General features: G+C 35.2%; 1 protein-coding gene across 1 annotated transcript; it reads right to left on the bottom strand.

Annotated features, from left to right (window-relative positions):
• Positions 1-2,837: 2,837 nt before the first annotated feature.
• Positions 2,838-16,027, bottom strand: LOC136817951 (stimulated by retinoic acid gene 6 protein-like). The gene is made up of 9 exons (XM_067074300.1): positions 15,971-16,027; positions 15,185-15,332; positions 14,673-14,836; positions 14,486-14,534; positions 14,042-14,159; positions 13,792-13,890; positions 10,700-10,863; positions 4,057-4,188; positions 2,838-3,791 (listed from the first exon to the last, which is right to left on the bottom strand). The coding sequence occupies exons 2-9, from the start codon at positions 15,327-15,329 to the stop codon at positions 3,400-3,402; spliced, it is 1,263 nt and encodes a 420-aa protein (XP_066930401.1). The 5' UTR covers positions 15,330-15,332; positions 15,971-16,027; the 3' UTR covers positions 2,838-3,399.
• Positions 16,028-16,355: the final 328 nt, after the last annotated feature.

Raw genomic sequence — 16,355 nt, 5'->3', positions numbered from 1 at the left:
AATAGCTAGCAAGCAAAGAACGTTTAATACACAGGTAGCAAAATTAAAGTCTTTGAAAACAAATCACACTTTTACTCGAAATCTTTATGTGCTTGTTAAATAACATTTATTTCTGATTGGTTCGAATTTATTGACAGTAATAAATGGTATCAGCTGTAAGTTGAAAAGCACGTAACATGGGAATAAAATTACGTGAACTTTTTCGAGTAAACGTTTTTTTATAGGGAACACGTTTATTAGGAACATGAGGCTGAAAATGGTCCGAAAAATAAGGTGTACGTAAAGTTCTTCAGCCAATCATTTCAATCGATTTCCGTACTTAGATTTCACTGCCATCCTTCTACGGAAAAATAGCCGAACTAGTTTTTACGCTAGCAAACAAAGAACGTTAAATTATCTCTCTTTTAACTCAATCCAAGTTATTTTCCGTACGTTGTGTTTCCACATATCAGAAAATTTTATAAATACTTAGGTATCCAAAATAACGGTATAAATCTCAACTAGGTTACAAACTTACACAACTATACCTAACTGTACAATTTCATTCTCATTTTAGATGTTATAACATAACCGATTTCGTTATCTCTGACTACCATTGCATTGGATATGTATTAATCCAATTTAACTCATATCAATTTTATTCAACAAAAACTTCCAAATTATTTCTAACAAAACAAGCCACTCGTTCACTAGTTAGCCTCGTCATTTTTTAAAAATACTAAAAACTATCTAAATGATAATTAAACACTAAAAACGCTTACACAAGCAAAATCATAGTAACCCCATGATGTACATTAACGCGCAGTCTTTTCTTAAAAACAAGTCATAGATGAGCTCAGGAATTATATTTACCACAATAGGCAGCTGCATCAATTGCTCTTTCTCTCTGTATGTCATTATGAAAAAATTTACACATTTTTTGTAAGAATATCCAAAAATTTTGAGCACTTTTGGTAATGGTCTTAGCCTTATGCCTTGTCCTTTTGTCCGTTTTCGTAAGAAATCGGATGTTCTAGAGTCCCCAAAGCCTTAAAGTGTACTTAACTTGCTCCTAACATTTCGGCCTTTGAAGCCTTTGTTCTTATATGTTTGTTCTTATAAAAAACGTGTAATTCATTTGAATTAAATATGTCATCTTTTTCTGACATTTTTATAAAATTGCATTTATCTTTTAGAAAAAAATCTATCGTAATAGCATACCGTATATTAATTCAGATTTCCCCTGCGACTGGAAGTTTGTTAAGCACATGAGTATGATTACTTTTAATTAATTACCTTAATTGCCCTCCATTAGCTTCAGTAAAACATAGTTGAAGATTAGCAGTACCAGTGTGTCCGGAAAAAAGCGGAACAGGTCTTGTATATGACATTATATGCAAAAAACGTTCTCAAAATTTTAGTACATTCACAGACCGGCGTAACTCCCTCCCGCGGAAAAAATTGGCCAAGATATCTTTTATCGATATTGGCTCATTAGTTTTTTTTTGATTTTTTGCACAAAGATGTGTAACTATAAACCCTCGAATGTGACGGAGACCGATTTTCGAAAAAAAAAAAATCATTGCAAATTTGGGCCAAAAAAACGGCTAAAAACGGGTTTTTTGGACAAATTTGAGAAATTGGATTATTAATTTTTTCTGATTTCTTTGCATGAAAACAGGGTACTATCGTAGGTAAAAGGTGGTTCAAGCAGATTTTTGCCAACAAATTTTGTTGGCTCAAAAAAAGCATGTTTATCTATTCTTGATATGCGTAAGTCATTTTTCTAGCGGAAACACCCTAAAAAAGCCGGGATTTGACCTCTCTCTGTTACTAAAAATAGAAACACGGAGGTCAAAAACCGGCTTTTTTGGATGCTTCCGTTAAAAAATATGACGTCATCTTGACTTACGCATATCAAGAATAAGAATCACTATTAATAAGCATACATCAATGTTCTTAGTCAAATTACTCAATTTTTTATGAGATAGATGTTGTTTTTTTTACTCACGAGGGCTTACTTTTGAAGAATATGTGTGTTTAGATATGAAATTTTGGTTGCTTGGCTTGTTTTTATAGAAAAACTGGTCAAATTCGATATCTTTTTATGAGCACATTATCGATTACTTAGGTATTAGCTTTTCTCAAGATTGGCTCTTTCATTTTTTATGATTTTTTGCACAAAGATGCATAAGTTTATAGTTCCTCGAATGTGACGGAGCTCGATTTTTGGGAAAACATTTTTTGGGTAAATTTCAGCTAAAAAACAGCCAAAAAAAGGGCTCTTTGGACTTTGTGAAATATTATACCATTAATTTTTTCCAATTTTTTTGCATGAAAGTAGGTAAAAGATGGCTCAAGCAGATTTTTGTAAGAAAGGAATTTTTCAGCTCAAAAAACGCATCTTTATCTATAAGAATCACTATTAATAAGCATACATCAATGTTCTTAGCCAAATTACTCTATTTTTTTTTTTTTTGCAAAAATTTTGACCCACGCAAAAAATAATGACCCACGCAAAAAATAATGACCCACGCAAAAAATATGACCACGCAAAAATATCAACCCACGCACCCACGCAATTTATCAGGCTCCCTGAAATTCATTCGCTTTAAGATTGCACCAATCTTTGTTTTGCTTGCTCATTTTAAATCCAAACCAGCTCTATTATATAATTCTAACATATTATAAACCGTTGAAAAGATAATTCGGAGCACTATAAATTCTATTGCTAGTGCTTCAGTCTTGCAGTTTCGAGTTTCGCTAAAAGCGTTATCTACTTCTTCTGAGATGAAACGTTTTTCGTTTTCCTAAATCCTGAAGACTCGATCGACAGTAAATCAGCAACATTAAAAAGCTTTATTTATTATCTTTTGGAATAGGTTTTTACGGTAAATAAAAATATATGATAGGTTGATATTTTCTATAATAATTTAATACTTCTAAATCAGAGTAATGATAGCTTGATTGGGAGTATATAAAATACCCAGCATTAATACAAAATAAACACAAAATCGAATGTAATATTACAACGTCCATTGTCGTTTGCCAGTTGGACCAACATTCAATCAGTATGAGAAAATCTCTCAATAAGTAAATATAATTGCATTGAAACCCTGATCTTCAATCCGGGGAGGGGGGAGGTACCAAGGTTGCGAGCTGACAGGTATGTGCCGCCCGACTAAAAAGGAGAAAAATTAGGAAAATTTTGCGATTTTTAGTGTAAGAATGGGTTCGACAGGTTCGAGGTTGAGTATTTTTAACCATCAACTTTCATATGCTTTTACTAAATTTCAAAAGTGTGCATTCAACACTACTGAAAACCTCGCAATATGCCATAGTGACTTCCATAACACGACAATTTTCTTGCTATTTTAGTTGTAATTGAACTCCTCCAATAAACAAACCTACGTTATAATTTCAAGCTATTACGGGTTTCTCGACTTCACCTTTAAAAACGTAATAATTTTCACCAATTTCTTCAGTACTGTATGCATGAGAAACTTTTCCTTGTCGTTGCCGTAAACTTAAACTGCTATTTGGTCTACTCGTATCATCGTTATCATCTTTGACTTTTACATCAGGGTCTTCATAGAGTAGATTTTTCATTTTGTCAGAAAGAATTGAACTCTCTATATTAACATCTAAAAATCGGATTCGGTATTTGATAATGCTAGGGTTCATTGTCATTGTAACGAATAAATGCCAGCGATTACGAGCTCTTATATGTTTGTTACGAGCTTCTTTAGCTTTTGTTGTGACGGTGTTATCAATTTTGATGAGTTGCATGGATAAGTTTTGCGAATTGTTAACTAGAAAAAGAAGAAAGATTTGAGTGATATTTGCCATGCAGTTACTTAGTTTTCGTTTTTTTCATTTGAAATATAAAGTTCAATTGTAGAGATTACAGACTTTGGGAAGTATAATTTTAGCAAAAGCTTGAAAATGGTCGCTACGTAATTGATAGTAAATGCGCTCAAGCTTACAATGAATGTTTGATGAAAACGTAAAAACAGTTTTAACGAAGAAGAAGACTTTTGAGCGAAGTCCCTCCTGTTTTCCTGTAATCCAAATTACCTTGCTCGTTTTTGAAGAAGTCATCCTTGAGATCTTTTTTCATGTCTTCGAGTAACAATCTCACGAAACATTGGAGAGCTGGGTTCGAGTGTTGATGTTCAAGCAGCAAGAAGGAAACGTAAGACAAATAGCCTATAAAAATTGAAATGTAAAAGATCAATGTTTAGAAAAAGGGGTTACGCGCGCTCCAGAACGCTTAAGTACGTTCCTCCACTCTGTTTGCGTTGCAAATAATAGTGAGGTTAAGTAAATCGGTAAAATCACGACGACGTACGAAAATTTAACAGGCTAGTGAGTTTCAACCAATCAAATTTCGTATTTCCACTAGCCCATTACATTTTTCGTCCGTCGTCGTGATAATCCCAGTATACTTAACCTCACTAATATTGAGGTAATCCAGAATAATCACGACGATCGGCGAAAAATTTAAGGCTAGTGGAAATACGCTATTTTATTGGTTGAAACTCACTAGCCTGTTACATTTTCGGCCGTTTTTGTGATGATGCCGATTTGCTAGTTAACCTCACAAATATTTAGTGTGTAGAGTCTTGAGAAGCACTAGTGAAAGGTGAAAACAACAGCTTTTTAATTGGATATTCTTTTTCCGGGAAATCTGTTAGACAAAACTAGAGTGCCTTTTCTGGGTAAATATGTCGGGGGAAAGTGAAGAAAATTATAAGAATTAAGGCGACGACATTTTTCGTAGTTGAAAAAACTTTTATTTACCTGTTTTTTTATCCCCAGCCGAAATTTTTAAACAGCCCTAAAATATCTGAATGAACTTACAAAATCAGAGATGGAGTACCTTGATTCGCAGGCAAGGGCTTGTTTAAAATCTCTATTCAATGTATCGAAGAGAAGCAAAAACGACACTCATCGACTGTACAGTATTCCCAATGTATGCAGCATTATCGATGAACGTCGTCTGAACTTACTCAGGCAGTTAGTGCTTAATGAATCTACCAAGAGTTATATCTGCTTTTTATTGTCTACTCATACGAACGTAGAATTCAGCTTTCTCGACAAATGTCAAAGAATAATCGATCTTAACGACATATCCTTCACAGAAACACTATTCGGCAAAAGACACCGTATTATTCAATGTTTTGATCAACTGCCCTCAGATATCTTTGATAAGTACAATGATTATATTCAAAACTGGCATGTTTATGATAATCGGGTTGCTTTCAAAGCAATGTTAGAAGAACACGTCATCAGAGCGAGAACAGGGATCTGACCTCCGTCTCTTTCTTTCTTTCTTTTATCCTGTTCAAATCCCTGTTCTCGCATGTTGACTGTTCATATATTCTATTTAACGTAGTCTTGTTTTTTTTATTTTCTTCTTTTTAACCTGTACATATTTTTGTTTATATACCATTCTACTGGTGATAAAAGAGATTCATATATATTAAGGCTCTTACGACCCTGTCTCTATAGCGGCTGTATTAATTAGAGGGATTTTTAGAGTGTCTTTTATTTTGCTAGCAACTTGCGAATTGAGGTGGAGTCTGGATCGCTTCGCAACCCTTATACAATACGGCTAGTTCGAACCTCTCGCTGCGTATTATCAGCTTTTTATGCTTTACTGATAGCGCCCTTTTACTTCCGCCTTGTAGTTTCGAATGTTTTTATTCGAAAATCTAATTCGAACGTTATAGATTCGAACGAAAATATTCGATTTTAGTGTTTGCATCTTTTGACAAAATAGAGAAGCATTTTTCGATCCCAGAAGCTTTGTTTCGCAGTGAGGGGTGTTGCAGATTTTTCAGAGATGTATTTGAAAGTTTCTAGACTGATAATTGAAAATGCAGATGGTGTACAGTATTATTTCGATAGAGAAGAAACCACCCTTCATCATTGGATTAATCAGATTGAAAGCACTGAGTCTTTTTCTATGTTTTTGTTTCGATATCCATGGAAAAGAAAAGCAGAGGAAAGGAGTTCCATGATTGAAACGTATGCGTTGGTTGTAATAATGGTTAAAAAATACAACATTTTTGAAACAGTAAAACAATGTGAATAATTTCTTGATTATCGTCAAGCCGTAATGATTGTTGAGATTCTTAAAAAGTCAATCACGTACCTTTGTCGCAAACGAGAGAATCGGGAGAGAACTTCTATAAATACCGCTCGTCATATGGTTTTTAAATACAAGACATTACATTCAGTTACATTTCCCTTATTGCGAAGCGAATGTACATGAGCGAAGCAGTTTTGCTATCGTGTGTGCGTACCTTTAACTTTCCATTCTTTCAACCATCTATAAGGCAGGAGATGGGAAAAACGTTTAGTATCTCCGAGTCGCGCGACAATGAATATTAAGGAGATAAAACATGAAGGATATTCCAGGAAATGATAGAGAAAATTATCTCCATTACATCAAATTTGACGTATTCGAATTTGAAACTCCGTGTATGTCTACATGGCTCGTATTTAATCGAGCTCCGAGCGAGAGAACAGTAGAGTGGCTTTTTTTGAGACGGAGAACGTTATTTTTGAAGACACGTCGCCGGAAAACATCCCTCCGGTGCTCTATTCTCCTTGCAGATCGTGGAACGTCGCCCGGTTCGGAAGGGTATTGATGATTAGACCATACTGGTTTCTAGCCGTCAAAACATTAAAGATGGCGGCAACAAATGGACAACAAATGCTGCTCCTCGGTTATTTTTCTTCGATTTTCATGCTTCAAGAGTCGAATTGGATCATGTTTTTTGTCTAATTGGTACAAGAACTGGTGGATGATAAAGTTTTCTTATTATACCTCCTTGGATTTGATGTTTTGTTTCAATTCTGTTGGTTTGGAATGAGAGATGCATTTTCTTGAAAAAACAGGACAAGTTTGCCAATTTTGACAACAAACTAACTTGAATTTTGCCTGTACATGTAAATGAATTGTAACAGGGCGAGTGACTGAATATTTTGGGAGAAATCTGACCATGTTGTGCCTGGAAATGAAACACTTGCAGCTTTAAAAAAGTCTGAAGTTCCTTGCCTTGATTGATTCATTTTGTTGTTTGGAAAAATTTGAACCTGGAGCAAAATTAATTATAGATTGAATTTTACTTGGTGCTTCTTTTCTACAACAATGACACTCAACTGGTAATTGAAACCTCTTTGAGGGGGAAATTATATACGGTAGCAGCTTATTTCCAACTTTTGAAGCTGACAACCACAGCCAGGCGACCTGATGAATAAATGTTATGTCAACCTCTGAAAAAGTCGTAAAGACAATTGAATAATCGTAATAATCGTAAATACATTGAATATGGATGTAAACAATTGGAAATCACCTTACATAACTTTTTAAATTAAAAGTTTTCATCGTAAACTTTGAAATTATCTTCTGTTTTGATTAAAATGTGGAAAACGTGTCGTGAAATATGAAATTATCTTTGGAATGGGTTTAAAATAATGGAAAACTTTTGTAGCGAACCATGAACTTTTAATTTGCATGCGTTCAAAATTTGAAAAACTTTTGTCATGAGAACATGCAGCTTGCTGGAAAATTTTTTTTTTGATATTTTTGATAACTTAAGATTATTGAAATAGAACTTTAAAGATAACTTTTATGTACACAAACAGTATGAAGTAATCTATATGTAGTATCAAGTATACTAATGCACAAACTTTTAATAACAACTGGGTGAGAATATCTACTGTAAGAAAACGACGTTTGACAGCTTGAACGGTCAACTTGCTTTTCTTTATGATGGTTCATAGTTATAGTACATTAATGCGATAATCTTTTGCGGGAATTAAATTTTGCGGTTGGGCCAATCCCCAAAATTGAAACATTTCGCGGGGACTTAATTTCGCGGATGGCACTATTGTGTGACAATATTCTTACAATTTTTTGCCTGTACTGTCAAATCACATTGGTCGTTGAAATGCGTATTATTAGCACTTCTTTGATGCCAGTAAACATTTACAGTTAGGAACATTTGGCGAGTTCCTGTACGCGGCCGCAATCAAAAAAATCATAACAACACTCATTAAAATAAGGCGTTCGTGTCTTTTCTCACTTTTTTTTAGCCTAGACGATGTAGCAAACAAAGTAAGTATAAGCACACTGTGCTTTTAATTGGCTGAAATTTTTTTTCGCGTCGGAAAAACTTTTTCAAACTTTCAGGAATGATTGACCAAACTATTATAATGAAAATTATCCAGCGCACTTTTTATCTTCTTACCTTATTCATCTTCATTGAAGCACTTGAAGTTTACTGAAGTTAAGCACATAAGACATTCTTATAATTATTGATAATTACTGAAACACCGTTCGTTGTGTGCTGAGGTGGAGTGCGTGACGTAACTCGCGCGGCAACTAACTCGCCTTCTGTTGGAAGACAATATTGGGCGTTTTGACGCTACCACCCTTGAAGCAGCGGGCGCCTCTGTCTTTCCGCAACTCTTTCCACCATTTTAGATGGTCTTAACAATAGATCCAAAAGGGCGCCATAATCTTGGAAGATGATTTGTTTTGGTCTCCGGCTTTGGGAAGTAGCAATGTTTTTGGTTGTTTTCGATGGGAAATGGTAAGAAACTTAAGTTTACAAGTGTCATTTAGTTTTTGCTGGCTTATAGAATGGCAGGATCCTGGATGGTTTCCCTAACTGATTTAAAAAGTATTTATTTAACATTTTTTGAGTTTTGTTTAGAAATATTTTGCTGATAAGGCCTACTCAAATTTTCAATGGGATTTAATTTTGCAGATTTTTGGGGATAACACCCAAATCCGTCATATCTGCAAAATTTAATCTCCACAAAAGTGCATTTTTAAGTATATATTTTTGCGACCGGGTCAGAAAAAAAGTTTTGTCATTGGACCGGTTTCCGGTAACACTACACTTTTTTATTTTCGCCTGAGCTTATAATTTTTTTTTTGACATGCATCTAAAATATGGAAAACCTTTGTCGTCAACTATAATATATAATATTGTCTTCCAGGTTTAAAATGTGAAAAACTTTTGTTGATTACAATTGAGATTTTTTACGTACTAATTGAAAATAAGGAAATAATTCCTGGTACAGTATGAATTTTGTTTTCCTTTTTGATATCTTTTCTGAAAATAGGCCACCCATCACTAATAACTGGTTTTTGCGCTGGTTTGCGTCGTTTTTAGGTTAAAAAATTAAATGATCGTTTGGTCGGCAGATAAAACGTCAGAAAAACTGGATTTTCAAACTATGTGTTGGGCAGAAATCAAATCCAACGAAAATTTTGAATAAATAACTACAAACACTACATTGCAGTGTTCGGAAAATTAAGAAAAATATTATCAGTCAGTTGGACAGTGCGAACACTAGTTATTTGTGATTGTGGCCTTATAAAATGTTTTTATAACTTTTCAGAATGCTTTTGAAATGGAAAATGGCTTCTGAGAGTGGAGTTTTTTCCCTTGGGCATTCTGTCAGATTAAAACTTTTTTCCAAATATACAAGACATTTTTCCATCCTTGCAATCTGTTGATATGAAATATGAAATTGCTTCTTTTGAAAGTTTATTTCCTTTTAAACATTTTTAGTTATTCCGTTTTTTTGAAAATATGAAATTTTCCTATTATTTGGAACTAAATGTTTTGCTTGCAACTTGCGAATCGAAGTGGCTCTGGATCGCTTCGCAACTTTTATACATATACGGCTTGTTATGATATCAGAAATCTCGCATATTGGCAAACATTCAAGAATCTCAATTTTTTGTATGCAGTGATGAAAAACTGTTTGGCTTCACACGGACAATACCAAAAGCTGAAAATATTTGGATCATGTCAAGTAGTAGTTTTATAAATTTATTAGTTCATCAGATTTGATTTTAGTGTATTTTATGGAAGAACTCCAAATTAAAAGTTCAACTGAAAATATTTTTGTTGCGTTTTCCCCCTTTCCCTTTCCCTTTGACACTCCCTACTCCGAAAGTCATCTTTTCGACTGTTTTAGATTTGATTTTTCTCAGACAGGCCTGTCTGTTGTTGTTGAGTAATACTGTATGAAGATTTTAACTTGAATATGAAACTCTTTACCTTGAAACTTTGTCTTCACAATTAAACCACAGTAATGTCTATGGTTAAAACCAAGAACCAACAAACAAACTGTATCTTACTCTTAGTAGCAGGAGGGCTAATTGGCTAATTTTAATTCTTAAAAGCCAAAAATAAGCTAAAATCAGGCTTTATAGAGCAAAATAAGGAGCCTTCCTTCCCTCTGTCAGCCGAAAATATTTTTACAAATCAATAAACGATGGGGTTTCGTTTTGGAGCAATCTCATTATTTAAAATATAAAGCACTGAGGATCCTTCACTTGCGATCGGAGTGATCTGAGGATTTAAAAATTGATACGAAAATTGATGTCATGTAGTCATACACGAACCTTGAATTTTGAAAATGGTTGAGTGATATATAGGAACTTAGTCGACCGCGCGCACATTATACCAAAGGAGACGCGCTGCGCGCGTAAAAAGAGTAAACCAAAACATCCATCATTATGGCAAATCCGGAAAAACTTTGGCAAAGTTTACACTTGCAGGATCAGAAGAACAAATGACTATACACAGGTGTTTATGTGAAAGTAATTTAGTCTCTTTATGAGTATTTATTAAAAGGAAAACTTGCTAGAAATTGCGAGAACTAGAACAAAATGCACTCTCACCTGGGTCTCTTCTTTCGTAAGATCTTGGTAGAGTACTTTTACTCAACCTCTGCATGAAGACCACACCCAACACCAATCCAATTATGATACGAAGTAAGCAAGACACCAAACCAAGAAAGATATTGAAGAAGAGCATGAAATATGAGAAGATGTGATACGCCCGCCTGAAAAAAATAGATGAAAGAGTACTATATAACTATCCAGAATATTCTAATTTCATGGTACACGTTTTTTTACAAGAACATCCAAAACTTGTGAAGCCTACGGATGTTTTTAACTTTTTCAAATTTAAGCCTAAAGACGTTCTTAGCATGTTCTTATTTTCGCCATTTTGTGGGTATTTTTGTGCGTTTTTCTAAGAAATCGGGTGTTTTAGAGTCCCTAAAACCTCAAAATGTTCTTAACACTTGTTCTTAACGTTTTGGCCATCGAAGGCTTATGTTCTTATATTGTTTGTTTTTATAAAGAAAAAAAAAACGTATAGGACCGATTCCATACAAGGCCCGCGACAAAATCTGGAATGTGGAGAGGCTAGAAAAATATTGGTTAAGACTATAAGAGGATGCGGGAGAAAAGTTATATTTTGACCCCTAATATGCTTTGAAATGGTCCTAGTTCAGAAATGATGCCATTGAAAGTATGAATCGTGATATCTTAAAAATAACTTTTTAGTTAAAATAAGTGCTGAGCAATAGCCCCTGGTCCCTAAAGGCTCTTGTTCTAAACGTTCATATAACGATGTTTGTCAGCATTAAAGGCGTCAATCTTCTGATTGTTCTGATCGGAAGATTGTTGAAATGCTCTTGCAAAATCAATGTCCTATTAGAGCACGCTCGTCAATCTAAGTGTCTGTATGGGGAAAAGTAATACTGTCGGTCCAGGTTGCATTCAGATCTTCAGTTAAATGTGCCCAAAAATATGAACTTGTGCCTCGAGGGTACCGTGAAAAGCACAGGTCAAAATCATATATTGACGCTGTGCCGACGAATCGAGATTCTATTCATCAGGCTATCAACGAAGACAAAAGTAACCATGACGACCATCCAAGATCTTGGATGAAGTTCAAAGTTGATATTTTTATTCCCGTCGTTGAAAACACAAGTAAAAAAATATCATCAATGCTTTTTAAAAAGAGTCAGTGATAGAGAATCATAACATAAAGTCTGTCCATTATTTCGATTCAACTAAAAGGTCGTGTTCACACCGCAGACCTTCCTTAATTAAAATGTAGTTAGGAGAATCCTTTGTTGACTACAATACAGAACGTGCATTTAACAAAGAGTCGAACGCGTAGTATTGTAACTTTTAATCGATCTTCCTTAATTAAAAGTCGTAAGCTCTATTGTCTTAAAGGTAGGCTAGAGGCTTCCCTTAAAACAAAAGATTTTAGACTACAGTATACTTCTGGCTGAACTTAGCTTTTTGATAATTTTTAATGATGCTGAGTCCCCGGGGGGGGGGGTACTAGGGTTGCAAGCTGACGGGGGGTGCCGCCCGACTTTCGAACTTTGGACCCTAACCGGGACTAAAAAAGAGAAAACCAAGGAAGATTTTGTGAATTTTACGACCCTTAGCGGGACTAATTTGACCAATTTTGACCAAATTTCGATCTTTCAGGGGGGGAAAAGTTGAAATTTTCCTATTTTTCCGACCCTTAGTGGGACTGAAATTAGATTTTCTGATTTTTCCGACCCTTAGCGGGACTTTGGAAGTCCAAAAAAGGTACCCTTAAGGGCGGCACATACCGTACCCTCCATTTGCCTAAGTACCCCCCCCCCCGGGTGCTGAGTCCAGTGAAGTAGACTAGGAGCACTTGACGAGGTCGCCATTTTGGGAAAAAAATTAAAATCTGAATAACAAAAAAGTTACTCGAAGTTGAAAAATATAATTAAGAATGAGAAACAAACATCAATAACAGTCTATAAAAAAGCTACCTGCAGAGTCGTTTCAACGACACTGGTACAGTAAAACGATGCTCTTTCTGATAACTTTTGACTTAAAGAAAAAATTGTATCACGGGGGGACAGTGCACGATCCAATTTTATTTGATCGTTTTTTTAAGCCAGCTTCAACATCCAAAGGACTTTTAGTGCGTTCAGCTACAGCTTAACCGGCGTGCGACGCCGGGTACCGGCTAGTAAAGTATATTTCAGCAAAACAGAAAAGATAAAAAAAGAGAGAACAAATGTAAAAATTGAATCACATGACTCAGTGTTGTTGATGCGTGAGGACGATTAATCTCAAAACTTCCAAGAAAATGGAGTACTTACATGAGATTATCAATTAAAAACGACCAATCAGAAGGCTTAAGCAAAATCAATTATCTGTTACCAAAAGATTTTTTGAAGCTACAAAGAACTGTGATAAACCAGTGTATTCATTTATCATAAATCTCTTTGTTTGTTGGTAATGGATTTAATTAAGGAAGGTCTGCAGTGTGAACACAACCAAAGTTACATTTCCATAATTAATAGTTTAGTAATTACTGTTATACATTTGGGGATCATGTAAAAGATTTCTTTCGAAATAAACTCACTTCGATTACACTTGGAGGTTTCTGGGGAATTCGTAAATAGTAAACTACATACTGATACAGTCTGATAGACATTAATATGGTAATTATTTGCTCTTCATCTTTGATTCTTTCTACAGTAATTAGATTGACACATGCGCGATAAAATTTCTATTATTGGTCTTCAGAGGTTAATGTATTCTTTGAAAAGTTAACCTCTGATACTCAGGGTACCTCACAGATATCTAAGCCCGAAGGGCTAGATAGGCAACTTTAAGCTTTCTCCAGCAAAAAAAAGTGAAGCAAAAATTTGACTTTTTAAATTTCGTGCCGATGGATAGGATCTAGCATTTTAATTGTTTTCGGAGCGCGAGATAAAAAAACGTAGGCGGCAAACGCTATTTCACATCTCTCAAACCGATGAAATTGCATATTTTAGTCACGTGACTTTGGTAGGAAATCCTTCCAAACCTAGGCTTCACTTTTCGATAAAAGCCGCAAATCTAGCCCTTCGGGCTTTACAGATATCTGTGGGTACCTCGAGGGAGGTTTCTAGCTAGTAGGTAAAATGTTACATTACCTGTTATCGATAGCCAGCGAATCAGATGAAGCGACGAAACAACATCTTGCGATTAAGATCTGTACAACGATCATGGTGATTGCTATCAGGATATTGGGCCTAAACAACGAATTTTTTATTTAGTTTAAGCATTTCATGTTATTTATCATTAAAGGTTTTCCAATAGAAAGTATTGTTATCGATGCTGTGTCATTATTCCCATAGATTCTGTCTGTCTGTTTTTATTTGGTATAAAAGAATTGATTCTTACCACTGTTTGATGAGTAATGTTAAGAGTAAGGAGAGTTCATGGCGTTTCATGGGTAGAATGAACTGTGTGACGATCACCATCCATCCGATGTAGAAGACAAAAAAGGATAAGAGAAAACCTACAGATAAAATAAATATACGAATAGAGGGATTTGATTTCCCTTTTTCTCGAAACCAGTCCCTTAGTTTCCCAGCTGGCCCACAACGTTGTTTTAACGTTCAACTAACGTTATTTGGACGTTATGAATGTCAAATGAACGTTGTTTTGACGTTGTGTGCCGTCTGGGTTGCTTCTTTATGACTCTGAAAAAAACACTCACGTCCATCAGTAACATCAAAAAGTTTTTTAAATCTATACACTGGCTTTAGAGATCTAAAATATATTCAGTTTGTCTATTGTTATGTGGTTATAATTATGCTGCCTGTCGAAAATTAGTAAACTCACCCCATATACAATAACCAACTTGAAAACCAGCATATTTGAAGCTTGCTGTCTAAAAGAACAAACGAAATACAAGAAAATACATTTCATTATGCTGTAAAAGCCTTGGCATTCGGGTTCCGAGGGTTGTGTGGTAGTTTTATCTATAACACTAGATTTTATCCTTGTTATAATAAAAATGTGAATTTACCATAAGTCCTGCTGGAGCCAAAGTCTTCTTTCGAATACCACTTGGTAAAAAAGATCTATCACCGGAACGCAATTTGATCACGTGACGTCTGTACCAAGTCATTTGATTCATCATGACGAGAGCAAAAAATATAACAGAGGTGGTCATTGCCAACCAGTATGAGGCTAAGGAAAAAAAGTTGACTTCATTTATTATGTGCGTTTGGTTATGTGGTTGGATTGTCCAACTACTCTCGGGTACCTAATAGCCAAGGGGGAGGCAACCCCCCCAGCTTATTTCAAAGCCCCCGGCTATTAGGTACCCGAGAGTATGCATAAACCTGTGCTGACCCCTCTTACTTTTCACTCAATTTTAACTTTCCCTGTAACATTGTTTTATACAAGTATTTCTCCCAATTTTATGATCACACATTATGGTTTCAAACGAGTATTCACTGAACACACTCTTTAAAGTCAACAAGCTTGCATTTTGGTTACGTGGTTTGGCTATTTCAGATAAAAAACCCCACTCACTTCCCAAAGCATTCCCATAATCAATGATGTCTTGTTTGGCAACTTTGATGTTATCAGATAACCATTGTACCACATCCACGTTATCGATAAGTTGATCCAGTAATTTTACAAAGATGACTATGCCGAGCCCGATTGAGTAACACATAATCTAAGAATGGACAAACAAAGTTAATGAGCCTTTCCCAACACCACTTGCAAAGACCCGATGAGACCACTCCCACTAGAAAAGTCAGCCAATATCGTGCTTAGTGGAAAATTATTGTAATCCTGTTTTTTGTCGACGCTGAAATCTATCAAATAATTAAACATCCTCGCTGTAAAATATTTTTATCTCCACAGAATTTTCTAACTTGAAACAGTGGATTTCAAATCCCTAGCCATAAAAAACTAACCAAATCCTATCGAAGTCCAGTCCATTATTTTTACCTTAAATAGCTGAATTAATCCTACCGAGTCTGTGAGAAGGGGATGTATTCCCGTTTTCGAGAAAGATTTCAGAGTGAATGAAGTAAGAAGCTATTATATCCGTTTGATTCGAGGCAACAGTTTTCAGGAGAGTATCTTTCTAGTCGTAAGCAAATCATATCAACATATCAGTACGTAACTGGCTAAGATTCTGCTTGTCCTCTGACAAAGTTTTTCTTATATAACATTACATTGCTTTGAAGTTAAAGATGGAGAGTTTTGGTCCATCTTAACGCTGACATTTAAACTGTTACATGCCAAAAAAGCCAATAAAGGGTGGTTTAGTGCCGATAAGGTAGATAGGTATGGAAAATTACTTACCCCGTAGACGGCTAAGACGGCGATGAAAAGTGACACACAAAATCGTGTGCTGTACTGAAAACCAAGAGGAAAATTGAGATGACGAGTTTTGAGTACTTTCGATGGCCTTTTCTGGCCCTTCTCAAGAAATCTAGTCCTCACGATGAATTTAAAATCTTAAAGCCGAAACCTAAATACACACTTAGGAATGTGAAAGAATTTAGCAGAAAAAGAGGCTGATTCGCGACCTTTAATTCATGCAAAAATTGAAGATTCTCAATTCTACTCATAAACAAATCCACTATAAAATTACTCCATTTAATTAGGGTATTATATGAGGGTTGGCCAGAAAGCTTTGAGATGTAAGCCAGTGAGTTTTGGATTAGTCTCGGCTGTTCTCACACAG

The sequence above is a fragment of the Clytia hemisphaerica genome, unplaced genomic scaffold (assembly GCF_902728285.1).
Source record: "Clytia hemisphaerica strain Z4C2 unplaced genomic scaffold, Clytia hemisphaerica genome assembly, whole genome shotgun sequence".
Lineage (NCBI taxonomy): Eukaryota > Metazoa > Cnidaria > Hydrozoa > Leptothecata > Clytiidae > Clytia > Clytia hemisphaerica.
The sequence above is the reverse complement of the archived record's forward strand: the minus strand, read 5'-3'. Positions and strand labels throughout refer to the sequence as shown.

Excerpts from the sequence above, each read along its gene's own strand:
- LOC136817951 (XM_067074300.1), bottom strand. The coding sequence starts at position 15,329 with ATGTGTTACTCAATCGGGCTCGGCATAGTCATCTTTGTAAAATTACTG. Across the intron at positions 13,891-14,041 it reads ACATTACTCATCAAACAGTG|GCCCAATATCCTGATAGCAA; the intron begins GTAAGAATCAAT and ends TTCGTTGTTTAG. Across the intron at positions 3,792-4,056 it reads CTTCTTCAAAAACGAGCAAG|TTAACAATTCGCAAAACTTA; the intron begins GTAATTTGGATT and ends TTCTTTTTCTAG.